Source organism: Polyodon spathula, chromosome 11, assembly GCF_017654505.1.
Source record: "Polyodon spathula isolate WHYD16114869_AA chromosome 11, ASM1765450v1, whole genome shotgun sequence".
Lineage (NCBI taxonomy): Eukaryota > Metazoa > Chordata > Actinopteri > Acipenseriformes > Polyodontidae > Polyodon > Polyodon spathula.
Genome location: NC_054544.1, coordinates 10,958,736 through 10,974,141, shown reverse-complemented (window position 1 = coordinate 10,974,141; position 15,406 = coordinate 10,958,736). Strand labels below are relative to the sequence as shown.

General features: G+C 37.7%; 1 protein-coding gene across 4 annotated transcripts in view; it reads right to left on the bottom strand.

The window, feature by feature from the left end:
- The window catches only part of LOC121323650 (protein TANC1-like), a 136,896-nt gene that overhangs the window by 71,678 nt on the left and 49,812 nt on the right, over nucleotides 1-15,406 (bottom strand). For 3 of the 4 annotated variants that reach the window (XM_041264828.1, XM_041264827.1, XM_041264830.1), the window contains one exon: nucleotides 7,602-7,706. The exons of the other annotated variant lie outside the window; for it this stretch is intronic. In XM_041264828.1, coding sequence (XP_041120762.1) covers nucleotides 7,602-7,706 — 105 coding nt within the window. The remainder of the gene's footprint in view (nucleotides 1-7,601; nucleotides 7,707-15,406) is intronic. 4 annotated transcript variants of the gene reach the window in all.

Here is a 15,406-nt window from a genome sequence, read left to right as displayed (position 1 = left end):
CTTATACCACAACCAGACCTACAAAACTTGGTGAACTCAATGGACACATTACAGTCTAACCATTTTTCCACTTTATATTTTGGACCTAGCCTGTTCAACTGTGTTTAGATTTGGCTTTACCAGTTGATTCTAGCGACAGACCTGCTTAAAACATGGACTGTGTTGCTGTTTTGCAGTTGGAAGGGAACAGAATTAGCGCTTGGTAAGTACATTTAAATGCTTGTTTGCCGATGTAACTACATCAGCTGGGTGAAGTAATTAATTTTCTATAGTGTTCAGAGCTGTGGTAGATTGAAGTGAATTTAGATAGTGTGTAAACTACCAGCTCTAGACCTGCAGGGCAGTATAAATTGGCAAACAGTGTCTTAGAACGCCATCTTAGAAGGGCAGCCTGAGCTTTTGCAGTCAGAGCGAGGGCAGGTGGAGCGAGGACCTTTTCCAAATCTCTCCCAATGGCTACTAGAGGCCTCATTCCCACTCTGACACCTAATGTCTGGATCCCCTGGACAAAGCGTGCTCACTCTTTCTCCTCTCCTAGAGTGAACACTGGTTAGTACCTGGCTCAGATACTGTTACTAACTCCCTGTCACCCTGTTCTGCCTGCTACAAACTGTTAATTCTCCGTCCTAAATTGCTGTTCTCTGACTAACAAATCTCTGCTTCTCAACAATCTCATAACTGACACTAATCCTGATCTTCTCTGTATAGCAGAAGCCTGGCACTCTATAATGATAAGAACTCACTACATCTATCCACCCCAAACAGCTACTTGTTCTTTGACAAGCCACGCCTCACTGGTAGAGGTGGAGGCACTCCTGTTATTGCTAACTCTGTGCTTCCCACCTCAACCCTCTCTATGCCAGCTTTCTCCTCGTTTCAGCATCTCGCCATCAAGCTTCCCTCTCCCATGTCCACCACCCTTCCTGTTATCTATCTTCCACCAAAGAATAACTGCTTTTATTACTGTGTTCTCGCAATTCCTCTCCCTAATCTGCACTTCAACTGACAAAATTCTACTCCTATGTGTTTTCAACATCCATGTCGATTTCCTTCTTCCCTCACTATCTTGTAAAGCATTTTGTGATGGTGGTCCACTATGAAAGGCACTATATAAAAAAGACTGACTGACTGATTGTTGATGTAAAAATTTGCGTTTCAAACTGTCAGCTACTTTTATGTTAGCAGTGTTAGAATTCCACGGGGACAGCCTTAGTGGACATACAATATCACCCTTTTCTTTCTTTATTTCTAACATACCAGTAACTCTCATTTTGTGATTACAAGGACTGTCTAACTTGTGTGTAATGTTAACAGGAGTAGTATGCGAGGGATAAGGTGTGCATTGTGACACAGAACAGAACAAGGTTTGTTTCTGATGCACAGGTTTTACAGTACAAGGCAAACGGCTGATAAAAAAACCTGTTCCCTATTTTCATAGCTGCAAGTCCGGCTGCACTGCAGCCCTCCCAAAACTGACCTGCCCTGGATAGACCAAGTTTCTGACACAGGTGTGAAAAGGGAATTCTGGTCACCAAGCTCATGAAATTAAACCATTTATTTTCTCGTAGTGAAGTGACAATTATGTTGATGAAGATTTCCATTTAATACTGCATTGCTACAGAATGAGACCACCAAACTGATTTCACTCACCAGGGCTCCAAAAGCAGCCATGGCCAGCCAGCTATACTGTGAAGGATACAGACAGAGACAGCTGAAAAGAGAACTAGATACACCCTGGACAACACCATCACAACACACAGCATATAACGCAGCACTGCAGAAGACTTTAACGTATGATCATTTTAGCCTACATGTGAAACCAATGCACACCAATGTTAGAGAAGATAAGATAATTATGTTTGTTTTTTTAAACGCAAATCCCTCTGAGGCTTGATTAAATAATGTGCTGTGTCAACCTTGACAACCGCTTTTCAGAAGTTTTCTGCCAATGACACTGTCAGAATGAAAATACTGTCAAGATGCTGCAATAACATCGGTCTCTGTCAGCTAATAAGGACTTAGTGGCAGCCGCCTTATTTACTGTAACAGGAGCAACGGCAGGACGTTAGGATAGCAGTAACCGTTTGTGGGTTGTAGGTTAATAAGTGGTAGGATTAAGTCATTATTTTCTTTGGTTTGTTTGTATAAAACTACACCTTGTCAGTAAGTCGCTACAGCTGTGTTTAGGCTGTCATACCATTGGTGACTTTGTCAAACGAAATGACAGAGCCGAGGAAAATGTAATAGCAGAGTTATATTGTAACACTTCACAGTAAATTGGAGTTTCAAGGTTGACAATTTTAAAGGATCAATATGGAAAGCATGCACAAGATTCAGAGTGAAAGTATCTTTTTGCAGATGTTGTGGTAATCATTATCACATCAACAGAAGGGATTGACTTATGACCCAGAACTGGAAATAACTATGTTCATACTTTTGAATCTATCTATGGTTTGAAGTACAAAACAAAGATTTTGAGGATTTTTTTTTTTCGGTTGACTGTTCAGATGGTTTCAGAAATTGATCGTCAATCAATCCCGTTTGCCTCAGACTTACAAGTAAGGGAAATTCCAAAACAAATATACTGCTGGTATGCCAAAACGTATATCCCAAAAGAAAACTGTATGTGCGTTTTACTTTGCAAAAGCTGTCAAGCTTGGTGTGCTTACAAAAAATGATTTGTTTTGTTTAAAATAAACAAACATTGTAATTCTAGATTTTTCTTGCCTTTTGAGTTATGTTGAATAAAACACAATAAGACGGAATCTCAATTTCTTGCACCAATCCTCAGGAATATACAGAAGGGTTCTAGAATTATTCTGGGGTCTAAAGGGTTAAAAGCACACCCAGACCAAAAAACCTCCCAAGAAAATAATGTTTTTAACACAAGAGAATAGGGCCTAGTAATATTTGTCACATAGTACAAAAGAGCAAATTAAAAGCCTTGATTGGTTATCTTTCCTTTTAAAAAATCTACTTGGAAAAAAAACAGGCTGTCTCTCAAGAGGAGGGTTGATTATGCCTTGATTAGAAAAAATCAGCACGGACATCCCTATGAGCTTCACACCAGCTGCTAACCTGGCAAGGAAACAGACGCCTCTAGCAGTGCAGACCCATTAACAACCAGCACGCAGCTCATCTTACAGCAGAGCGCAAAAACTGCTCTGGTATTTGCACGGCCAATTAGGATATGCACAAAACAATTACTCGATCAATTCTGGAACAATTGCAGAAACCATTTTTTTGATGAAAACAAATATCAAATATCAGTCCTTCTGCATTGGTAAACGGATAACATCTAGAGTCAGACTTAAAACAGAGAATGTCCTACCGCCCGTGCAACACGCATCACCAGGTTTCTCCCAAAACTTTTTGGGGCCACTGTTACTACTTTGCTGGTAAATGTACAAAAAATATAAATACACTAGAGTATTGGAACGCGATGAGTGTATTTCAGAACTGTCCTGCATTACCTGCATTATTGATGTTTTTTGTTGTTGTTTTTTTCACACTGGCTTCCTGAGTTTTAGAATGCATTTTAACGTTATTCTAAGGCCCTCTATGGTCTCAGCTCCAATTCTTCCAATCATTATTTTCCTAGATATTCTATGAGACTACAAAATGCAGAATCTATTGGCAACTTGAAAAAATTTGAAGTTGCTTTCCCCCTTGTCTGAGGAAATCAATCCCAACTGATAAAAAGAAAGCCAGCAATGAATCTTTTAAATATTGATGGCAGGCGTTTTGTGTAGTTGACTGATTATAACATAAATAAGAGTATGTTGTTTTGCCTCGGTTTGAAAAGCGCTATACACAAGAATATTGTATTTTTTGGTTGACGTACTAATGAAAGTTATTCCCTCCAAATATTTGTTTTTCAAAAACACAAGACAGGAAAAGTCATACAAACATATTACTTGCTGGTTTCTCATTACAAATGGAAAGAATGTAACTTGACATCACTGGCAGCAGCCTGTCACTTTATTTGTATCATTAGCAGAATTACACCACAGGTCACTGCTCAGACTTCAACACCTTTGCAGAAATGCATGCTTTACTTGGCTACCCCTCACTACACTCCAACTTTGTATTTAAGAGCTGGTAAAAACAAGAGAAGTAATGGTATGGTATTCGATCCTGCAGTCAGCAATTGAGATTCTTCATTTATTTAAATTGTTGTTAAATGTTTTTTGCTGTGTCAATACATGAATCCAAACAGGAGTGCAAAGAAGTGAAACCTCTGGATTAACATAGCAAACGTCTACCGTCGGTGGCTCACTGCAGCTTTCAAATATGATTTCAAATGTGATCTAACCTGTTTGTAGTGTATGTTTTCCATTGTACTGTTCTGTGATACAGTGTCACTCAGCAGAGTTTTCTTTCAAGCTTGATATTGATTTCGATAGTTTCACCAGGCAATTACAGCCCAGTGTGGCTCGGTGATCAAAAACAGTGTCAACAACTGACCAAAAGATTTTCTCCACTAGTCAGGGGATGCTATATGATAGAGTTCAGATGCCAATGAAAGCCATTGAAATATTGATGATACAGTTATCCTCAGTTCATCCTAAGCTGTGCAATGAGGAGTCGTTTCCTCTGCCTATGGCTACAAAACTGCAAATCAGCATAACCTTTTTTATGGAATCTATGACTGCAGTAGAAGAGCATTAAGAAGTTTACAAGGTTTCAAAAGCTGTATATGTAACTTAGAATGCATCTTTCATACACAGTTTAAAAGGATGGTCCTCTGTGCCATCCACACTATGTTACAATGCAAGCGTTAGATGGCTTCACTGTTTCTTTTATTTCTTTTTATCTATAACCTTCACAAGGCAGCCAGCATCAGGAAGAGCAGACACAACGATAGACTTTATACATCACTGCTGTTCTAACTTATCCCTGGCTGAAGCACTGTATGAGTTTGTAGGGAACACCAGACTAGGGGACATTAGACTAGTAATGGGGACATATTAAATAGTAGTGGATAAACCCACTAACTGAATTATTACACTACTTGTCAGTACCACCTTTTTGAATGTGTATCACAGATTTTTGCATGACAAATCAAACTGCAACATTCATTCTAAAATAATAATAATAATCAAAAAAAGAAAAAATAGTAACCAACCCACATCATCACCAGATTCTTTATTGTATGACTTTCAATCTCTTTTCTGTTTTGAACCAAAAGACCAATGTGTTGCTGTGTGTTAAACGTGTCACAATTTGAATGGCACTATAGCTGCTCAGTGTATGCAAATGTTGCCAGTCTGGCTCTCCAGCGGCCATTCATCCATATGGGTAATGCAATTAACCGAAGTGTACATCTGTGTTTGTAAAGAAGTCACTGACACCGGGTAACTTCATTCCTGTGCTTCATGTCCACTGTGCTTTACAATTAATAACAGACATGGGGCACCAGTACAGTAGGTTACATATCTGAAATCAATAAGCTACAAAGTGTGAGATACCAAGGAAAAAGGCTTCAAAACCCAAGGGAAGGATTTAAAGACCCCATCTTGACAAGGGAAAGCATTATGTGAAAAATTATGCTGTGCCACCAACGAAGCTAACAGCTGAAAATTCTCTTGCGATTACATCTTGTAACCCTGCTTGTGCCTTTCACTCATCTTTTATTACTCTACAGTTCACACACACACACACACACACATAAAAACAAATCTATTTTTAACCCTTAATTTAACCACAGCACTGTGTTTCCACCGGTGACACAGACACTTGATGGAATGCAATTGAAAACCAAGAGTATTTAATATAGATTCCCATCATGCATCCCCCTGAATAACTCAAAGAAAACAAAACAGAAAAATAAAATATAAAGCTCATCCTGCAGAAAGAAACAGTCCTTTGCTTCAAAGCAATAACAAAAAAAGGAGGTCAAAGTCATGGAATTCAAAGCGAGAGAAAACAAGACTCTTTCTGTCACTCGGTTCAAAATATGGCCGCCCTCATACTGCTTTACAATACAATCGTTTCTGTGCTCCAGGCTGCGAAAGAAGTCTGTCCGCAAAAAAAAACGGAAACATCAGGAAAGGTTTTTCTGAGTATGTTTTAATAATACAATAAACTTCAGCCTCAACAAAATTCGTTTTTGCTTTTGCAAGATTCAATCTGAAGTTACTGCTGTTGTTTTTAAATTTGAAATTAAGAGCCTGAGACCCATACTGCATAGTTATTTAAAATGATTAGAAACCTCCAGTTTCTCTGAACAAATAATTTCCCAGATTGTTACACTTTATTAACCTCTCATTAACATATATAATGAGCAAATATTCCTTCCTTTTTAATGTGATCATGCAAATTTGCAAGATGGCATCTTCCTTTGCCAACAAGTGGTTTGGACAGCTACTCAAATCAATAGTTTTATTGATATGCGTGACAGATTATCACAGAAGCGCCCCTCAATGGTTAAAAATGTTTCCAGAAAAAAAAAAAAAAAAAAAAAAAAATGCTGAAGAAACATGTTCACCAAAAATGTATATCGGTGTGCACGTTGGACTTAGAGTTATATTGTAATACTGTCAGTACTTAGAGAAACACAACTGGACAGGATCTTTGTATTTAGGTAGTGTAAACATCAACGCTTTCTCAGTGACTAACTTGTTGAGCCAGAATTACTGTACCAACTCCTCAGTCTCCTTTCTATACTGTATACTATCCCCTGACCAAAAAGTTTACAATTACAACAGGTTGCTGATATCAAATCTCAACTGGCTTCTGAAACATGAGTTAGCCATGCAAGGCTGGTGACACTTGTCTAAAGTCACAACACACCTGTCACTTAAAAACACACTGGCACTTGTTTCTACACTGGTAACTAAGGACAGGTTGAAACTTGCCCTTGGGTGGAAATCGCTTCAGCTAACCCACACCCATATCAAGCCAGTCTCAAAAGCGTCATGTCAAAACATTAACTTTCACACACAGCTGGGAAGCCAGAGCCAGTAAACAAATCACAGTAAAGCAATAAAACTGACAATACATGAAACAAATAGGTTTGTATTTTTCCATTTAAAAATAACAAATACAGTACATGAAATCAACTGCATGTGTTTTTTCAATAACCAGTGCTAATAATATTCTTCTGTAATAAAACATTGTGTTGAATATGTCCAATTCACAAATAAGGGATTTACAATTCAAGCTACTAAATCTGAGTGTTTCTGCTGTTTCTAGCTGGTGCAGCAAATTTCATTTATTACCATTCTTCTTCCTATTGTCTTGTAAATGAGACGCCAGCTACAGCGCAGGCTCTCCACAAATAGAAAAATAAAAGGCAATGCCTCCCAATATATTTTTGATTCACACCTAGAGAGGCTTTTAAGCATGTCTCATGAGCAAAATGAAAAGCAGTCTCAAGCAGCAGCACAACACAGCTCACCGCTGCCAACAAATTCCAAAGGATGAGATGCATCATTCAAGGCTTTTAAGCAAAACCTTTTCAGGACTGCTCCGCCATCAAAGCCATATCATTACAGTCTGTTTATCAACTGTACCTACAAAGTTTACTGCTAGTATTAACAAAAATAACAACAATAATAGGAAAATAACTTACTAAATAAAAGAAACAGTGTTCTTACCATTCTGGGGAGGCTGCTTCGTCTCCGACACTTTCCTTAGTGCCGTAACAACTGCATCCCCGGGAACTCTGGGGCTTTCTACATACTTTGGCTTCCTGATCGGACCTGCAGTGTGAAAAAAATTCTTTCTGGATTAAGTTTTTCCAGATGAGATTTAAGATCAGGAATTTGAATCTCCTTGCAGAGACTGTGCAGGTTCAGAAGCATGAAACCCAGTTCCCAAGCTGGGAACTGTTTTTTCAACAGGTCTCTATAGCCCACAGAGGAACTGCTTTTTCAACAGGTCTCTATAGCCGACAGAGGAACTGCTTTTTCAACAGGTCTCTATAGCCCACAGAGGAATGCTTTTGGAATGTAAACCGTGGCAGGAAACCAGAGTAATTTGTTTCTTGAGAACTTTTTTTTTTTAATCCAGTGTATGCAAACAGCTAGCTCATATCTTTAGCAGCCTTTGCTCCACTGGATATTTAGCTTTGGCTTTGAATCACTTTAGTTTTCCCTAGATCTCTACTTGGTGGACAAGGATTATAAACTGACAGCCTGTGGCATTAACACTGCTCAGTGCTGCCTCAGCCTAACAACCATCTATTTGGGGGTATTTTATCCAACCTGTGACGCGTACTTTGAAAGCAGATATTTTTCCTTAGCAACTGTATCTGTGCACAGAGCTGCTGTGCGCTATTCCATCTCACTCATGTTCCGGTCACAGTCCTGCGGTCTCCTTTAAAAGAAAGGTCTACTACAGTATGCTGTTTTCTCTTGTAACAGGCTATTGTAATAGGGACATTTAACTAAAACATAAGACGGAACAGTACATTGCATTCCTACATTGTTTCTAAACCCGACACATGACAGTACGTGTATAATAATGGTTTACTATAAAAACAGTTTCCTAGTCAAATATCCATTAAATATGCTTGTATATAAAAAAGTAACAGATTTTAGTAATTCTAAAAACAAAAATCTGTTATGAAAATAGGCCTCGGGTTTGTTTATCTATTCGCTGCTCCTTTGTTTTTTTACTGGGAATTAAGTTTTTTGATTTTGTTAAATACATATTGTTAACATATGGAATTCTATCCATACATTCACAGAATATCCATGCAGTATTGAACATATTAGTAAATGGTAACTACCACAGTAGTTAATGTATCCACATTTTGAATGGAAATAAAAAGTTGTGTACTGTTTGAAAAAACAAAACAAAAAAAACACTGGAGGGTGGTTTTAATGTGATTTTTTGTATATAGAAAATCAGAGATCACAGTATTCAACATTCCCTTGATTTAGCCACTTCGCCTCCATAAATTTCTACTTACTGTATAACATTCTGAAGATTGAGCAACAACTTGATCTCTAATGCCCTCTATAGGCCATTTAACTGAAACGTAAAACTCAATTCATTGGTTCTAATCTGGAGAAAATTATATATTATTACTGCTCTTCTGTTTGTATTTTATCCCCAATACATACAATGATGTGTCCATAGACCTGCTTATAGCATTTAGGTTTCAAAGAACTCATGAGGCAAATGTGAAAAATACATGTAAAATAAAACTGAAATATAACTTGAAAAACATTGTTTAAATTTTGACTCACACAAGGCAAAGGCCATTTAAGAGAATTCCAATTATGCCACTCATACACTCAAGACTCATACTCTGTTTACACTAGCCACTTTTAAGCTTTGAGGCAGGTTTTTTTGTTTGTTTTTGTAGTGTAAACGCAGCCGTCCCAGGCGTTATTTTTTAAATTGTACCGCTGGTAGTACCGTGATGCGTTGTTAGTATATGGTAAATAAACAGGAGTTCTGGGGGCTGTTTCTTTTTAGCTATTAAGCGAATGAGTTTCTCTTTTGTCAAATAACAAAAATAAGTAATTATCATGAGTTAGAATATAAATGTGAGTTATTGTTTACATACAAGTGTAAACGAGGTGGCTCACATGATAAGACACTTGCAACCTGATCAGCTCAGGTCCGAGTTGTAAGCGTAAATACACTAAAAGACACAGATTGCAAGCAGCCTATCATAATACACTCATTTGAGAAGTCATTTTATTAGCATGCATTACAATCATTAAACTCATTTACACTTCAATACACCCTGTAAGGCCACACAACACAACTTCCCACACACTGCACAAGAGGCTTTAAAGACCTGTGCCTTACTGCTTTTCATCCTCAGGCAAAAGTAACTTGTTTACTGAGAAGATCACAACAAATAAGGCTTATGAACAATAATCATTGAGTCATATACCTGGGAGCCAATACAAATGGCAATGGTGCCTTCTTTCATCTGCTGGTAATGGAAATTTACAGATACTATTACAAGTTAATGTAACTTCATTTAAAAGTGGTTCATTGACTCTTCTAGAGACCAGGCTGTCATATTCCAGGGTGGATAGCAGAGTCTAGAAAGACATTGTTTAATTTTTATTATGAATTTCAGTGCTCTTGGAGCACAATGGAGGACTGGGCCTTGCCTCAGGCCTGCCCTTGGGGGACCAGAGTAGTTCACTGCATGGTGCCAATCAAACCCTTGTCCTTTCTTATCAACACTACCTGCAAAGGTGCCAACTGAGCTAAATTACATAGTCGTTAAGAGAGGTTGACTTGTTACCTAAACTGAACAACCTGGTCCTCACCGCCATGGCATTGTCTCATGTTAAAATATCTAATTCTGGGTGAATCAAGGGAAGCATGGTGGCTGGGTACAGCTATACCCTTGTGAACTGACTCTCTGCATCAGACACTCCTCTATCCTGGGATATGAACCAGTGAGTCACGACACAGGGATGTTCCAGATAGGGGTGTTTCTGATACCGGTTTTACGGTAAACCATGGTATAAACTGCCACGGTTTTGAAGCCGCAACCATTTTTCCATACCATGCTTACATAGTTCACAGTATCGGCGTGTTTTTGTATTCACCGTTTGTCCATCAGTGAGCCGCACTGGCATTTTGGAGTTTTGCTTGTTTGTTTCCCGATAATTTTAGTTTCATGAAAGAGCAAGGCAGTGATGCAGCAACTGTTTCAGCCAATTGGCACTAAGCAATGCTATGCAAGGGCGGGAGTTCATGATTTCAAACTATCGCTGGTCGTATCAGCACCTGCTGCGAGAGACGACGTTTACTGTAGTATGCTTTCGCAAACTGTGACGTCGGACGGCAAACCTTAAAAATAAATCTCTAACTTATAGAACGCCACATTTAAAACAATCGAGAATACAAATAGTTTACTATGTTTTTGTCGCTGTAGTAGCTGAGAGACTCAGGGGTTCCGGCAACATGTGTATAAACTCTAGGATTACAGTACAGCATAAACTCTGGGCAAGATTTTGTGCAAACAGAAGATCCCTCCAAGAAACTAGTTAGAACATTAATTTGAAGTATAATAGTGCATGTTTTTATTTATTTCACACCTCATTAATGCAGTGGTTTCATTTGCAAGGTAGTTTCTATACTGTCATTTATAAATTCTGTGACATGTATAGATACATTCTAATTGAAGTTGCGTAATTTGTCCCAGTGCTAAACAAAACAATTGCGTTTTATGTTCAGTTTTGCAAAGATCCTATCGTATTGCTACTGCATCATAAAGATAATACAGCTGCATAAAGATTATACCTTTCTACCACAGAATATATTCTCGCACGAGAGAAGTGACCTATGAACAGTAAGTACACAACTTTATTATGATGTGCATTATTTAAGTAAGCTGCCATATGTCCTGGGAAAATATAAATCAAATTCTGTTTTTACATAGCATGTGTAAACTGTACTGTATTACTGTAGACACCCTACCCCCCTTTGCAGCCTAGTTTTTATTTTGCCTCTTGAAAATCAGGCTGTTAGCACACAAAGATTTTTTTTTTTTTTTAACTTGTTTTTAGTGGAATCACCATAATCTGTAGAACATACAGCATTGTGATTAAATACCTCCACATGAGGAAATTTGAATTGTGATTTTTCTTTTAAGCAGATCTAGATAATGTCTGCCTAATAAATATTGCTGATTTAAAATGTATATCTTCATACCTGCAACATGTCCGTCCTGCTGTTCCGTTTAAACTCGGATACTGTAATAAGTATGCAGTCGTGTTGCTGTTAACAGTACACTTCCTTCTTGTTAAAATAACTTGCTGTAAATGCATGAACATATTTTTTTTAAATCTATTTACACGTTCAATATTCCATTATGTATGTTAGGTATGTGCCTTTGTAATTTGATTCGTTGTACAATGTATAGCACCTTTATTCTCTCAACAAATTTTGTAGCCGAAATTTAGCTACAGCAATTTAACATTAAGATTTGTTGTTTTAAAACTTTAAAAGTTATTATTTATTTATTTATGTTAAAAAATGGACTTGACCACAGTGTACTTCTTTAAATAGGCATTTAAAAACGTATTACAAAAAAATTATATTATACCGTGGTATGACGATAACTGTTGTAAATTTTTTGACGGTTACCATTCCGTCAAAATGTTATTCCATCACATCCCTAGTTCCAGATGGCAGAATGTGCAGGCCAGGTAAATCGGGAGCATTGTCCAGCTGAGTGGAGTCTCACAATCCAGAGCAGGAAACTCTGCAGCTACGGACAAAGAGAATTACAAAACACCTCCCAGCAGGGGTCGCTGGCGAGCGTAATCCAAATGGGATATGATACTATAAAAAGAGATGGCGTGTTAGATGTACTGTAAAATATGTTTATTTTTATTTTTTTGCTTCTACATAAAAGTACGGTCAACAGTCTGTAAGGAACAGGCACACGAGAGAAGAACTGTACTGCGGTGAAACACTTGCAGTTTTAAAGTCAGAATACCTGTAGTATTGTATAAGCTATGCAACAAAAAAATGTACAATGCAAAAGTCAAGATGTACAGTAGAGTCTAAGTATTTTAGAAATAACCTACTGTATGCTTATGCCGTACAGAATATGTAACTTTTACAGGATGGGGCATGTGAGCAACAGAATGCATTTTTTTTTTTTTTTTTTTTTTTTTTTTTTTTTTAAACACATCAAAGAACATCAGGAAGGCAGTTGGGGGCGAGCCCAAGCATTCCTCCACAAAAAAAGTCTTCAGGCTCTTCTAATACTTCTTTCCTTTTTATAAGCACCATCCTCTACGTAAAACAATGCCCTGCTTTCTATTCTTGGGACATGAGTTTATAATTCAGCTTGTAAATTCAAAGGTTATGTTGGAACCAAAATCCTTGTGGAATGGGTTACCCAGCCCACACAGCAGATATGGAAACAAAACCCATTACTTAGGAACAGAATGCTGCTTTGCTGTCTAATTAACCCTTTGGGAAGGCAGGTTTTCAGACAATATTGGAAAACAGAAAAGGAAAATCTGACTTCAGGTCCCACAGGCAGACAATAGAACGCAGTATTACTGGTGCTACCGGCAGTGCTTACACAACTATGCACAGCAAGTCATGTATATTTATCTACGTTCTTGGGTCTGGTTTAGACCAACCAACCCCCACTTCTGCTGTTGCTTCTCTCACATCACTTCAAATCCCAGGTGTGTTGGGCAAGGGAGCGGTTGTGCGCTTGCTTATTGCAGTGCCACTGACAAAACAAAGTAGGAATTGTTACCTGATTATGGTGAAACATTATATGATGCAGCTGACATACAACAAGTCTCTGCAAGCTTTCCTCAAGATGCAGGTTTCGCTACACAAAAGACATACAAATAATTCAAATGCCTTTTGTTGCATAGGTTACCTCATTTTGATATGTGTTTGCTGTAAATTATTAAATGTCAGACTGTACTAAACTCTTAAAGGTACAGTACAGAGAAAAGCTTCTATATTTTGGGTTAGTGGCGGGGGTTAAAATTTCAAGGACAGGTGCCATTTGGGCTTATTTATTGATGTAATGATTTATTTTTCCATTTTTTTTCTCTATTTGTCTATATTAATTTCTATTCTTTACCAAAAAAAGGGGGGAGGGCTTTTATGTGTTAATAGTCAGGCAGTCTACAAAAAACTGTATTTTACACGTGAACAAAAGAGGTGATATCTCTATATACAGATTTTTATATATGGATTAGGAATGACCAATAACGCCAGACGAGAAAGACTATTAAATCCTACTCACGTATGCAAATTCTGTACAAAGAAAAGGCGGACAAAAGGATTCATTCTAATTAATCACATTGCTAACTAAACTCTCTGTGATTCACGTTCATATCAATTTCATGGCTATATCTCTAAACCCTAGCGCAATCCTCATTACACTTTTAGCCAATTTCCTTCTGGTTTTGACATTCTTAATCACTTTAGTTTTAACTCTGTTTGGAACAGCATTACCTTTTGACAATTCTCCAGTGTTTCTGTGTTAGTATTTTCTATTGCATATTTTTCTAGCTAAACATTGTAGGCTGCACACCATTTTTACCGGGAAAACTGTGCTTTGAAGAAACTAATTAAATCTACCTAAATCAAAAGTATAATAAATGTCTGCTGCTTATACTTTAAAGTGGATAATATGTAGAGCTTGTACCAGCTGCAGAAAAACACATTTCAGCATTACACTACAATTCATTAAAATGTAAACACGATATTTTAAAATCAGGTTCAACCACTGAACCTTCAAACACATCTAGAAAAAAACATCAAGTCTTTGCATCTGCCTGACTGAAATGTCAACCGCTTTGAAATGAAAACAGATACAGTGAACTGTTTAGCAGACACCTCGGAAGCATACGCAAATACACATGTATTCAATATTTATTAAATAATTCATGGACTTGAAAATGATTTATTCTATTCCAGCTTACTTAAGATTTTGAATGCAAATATAATGTTCTTTTGTAGACAGAACTTTTTTTAAAAAGCGACACGTACTGTAGGGTGATTTCAAAGTTGCTCGATTTAATCCATGTGGTATATCAATTCCCAATGACAGATTTAAGTTTCAAAGACAATCTGCATGATCGTTAATGGAAATTTAGCCTTGTGAAAGTTGCTTCAACAAACAACGCTCTGTTGACAAAACAAAGCAGAGACATGTCTGCTGTGGAGTCCCACTGAAATGTGCCTTGTTTCCCCGTTCCAGCGACGGTGACCAATCTCCCCATTAGTAATGGTCATAACATGCCCTCAATGTGTAGCCTTGTGTAAATAAACCACATATGTCCTGTCTTACCTTTCTAGCCATTTCATTGTCTCTGTAATGCAGTGCCCACAGCCAAGAGAGCTGTCTGCTTCATACAAGAAAAGCAAGACTTTTAAATGTAAGACTACAGGAAGATCACTGCAGAAAGGTTGTGAAGCAACACAATGTACCTGCCAGGTCTTTTACCAGTTAAATATTACTGTAGAAGGGTTCTCAATTCCGTGCTTATTGTATGCCCAGCAATGTTGAGTGCCATTGATTACTACGTATTTAAATTCTGTGGATAATTTAAAGCAATGTTCTCGCCTACTTATCTTTCCAAATTTCTAAATAAGGTTCACATAATTAGAGGTAGGTACAGTACTGTATTAGGAACCAAATAAAAAAGCCATACAAACAAGATATTTTTCTGAAAATTAGTGGAAAATAGAGAGCACCCTATCCATCTCAACCTAGAGTCTAGCAGGATCGATAAGTTAAAATATCACTGCAAGTAAACCGTACAGTTTTCTGCTGAAGTTGCTTTACCTGGCATCTTTCCTGGGCTTTATATTGTTTAAGCTGTTATACACTGGGACCCCAGAGAAGATAATGAGGTAAATGTATCACGGAAAAGCAGAAACAGGCCCCCTGTGTACATCAACTGATCCATCCTTCCTGATTATTTGAGAA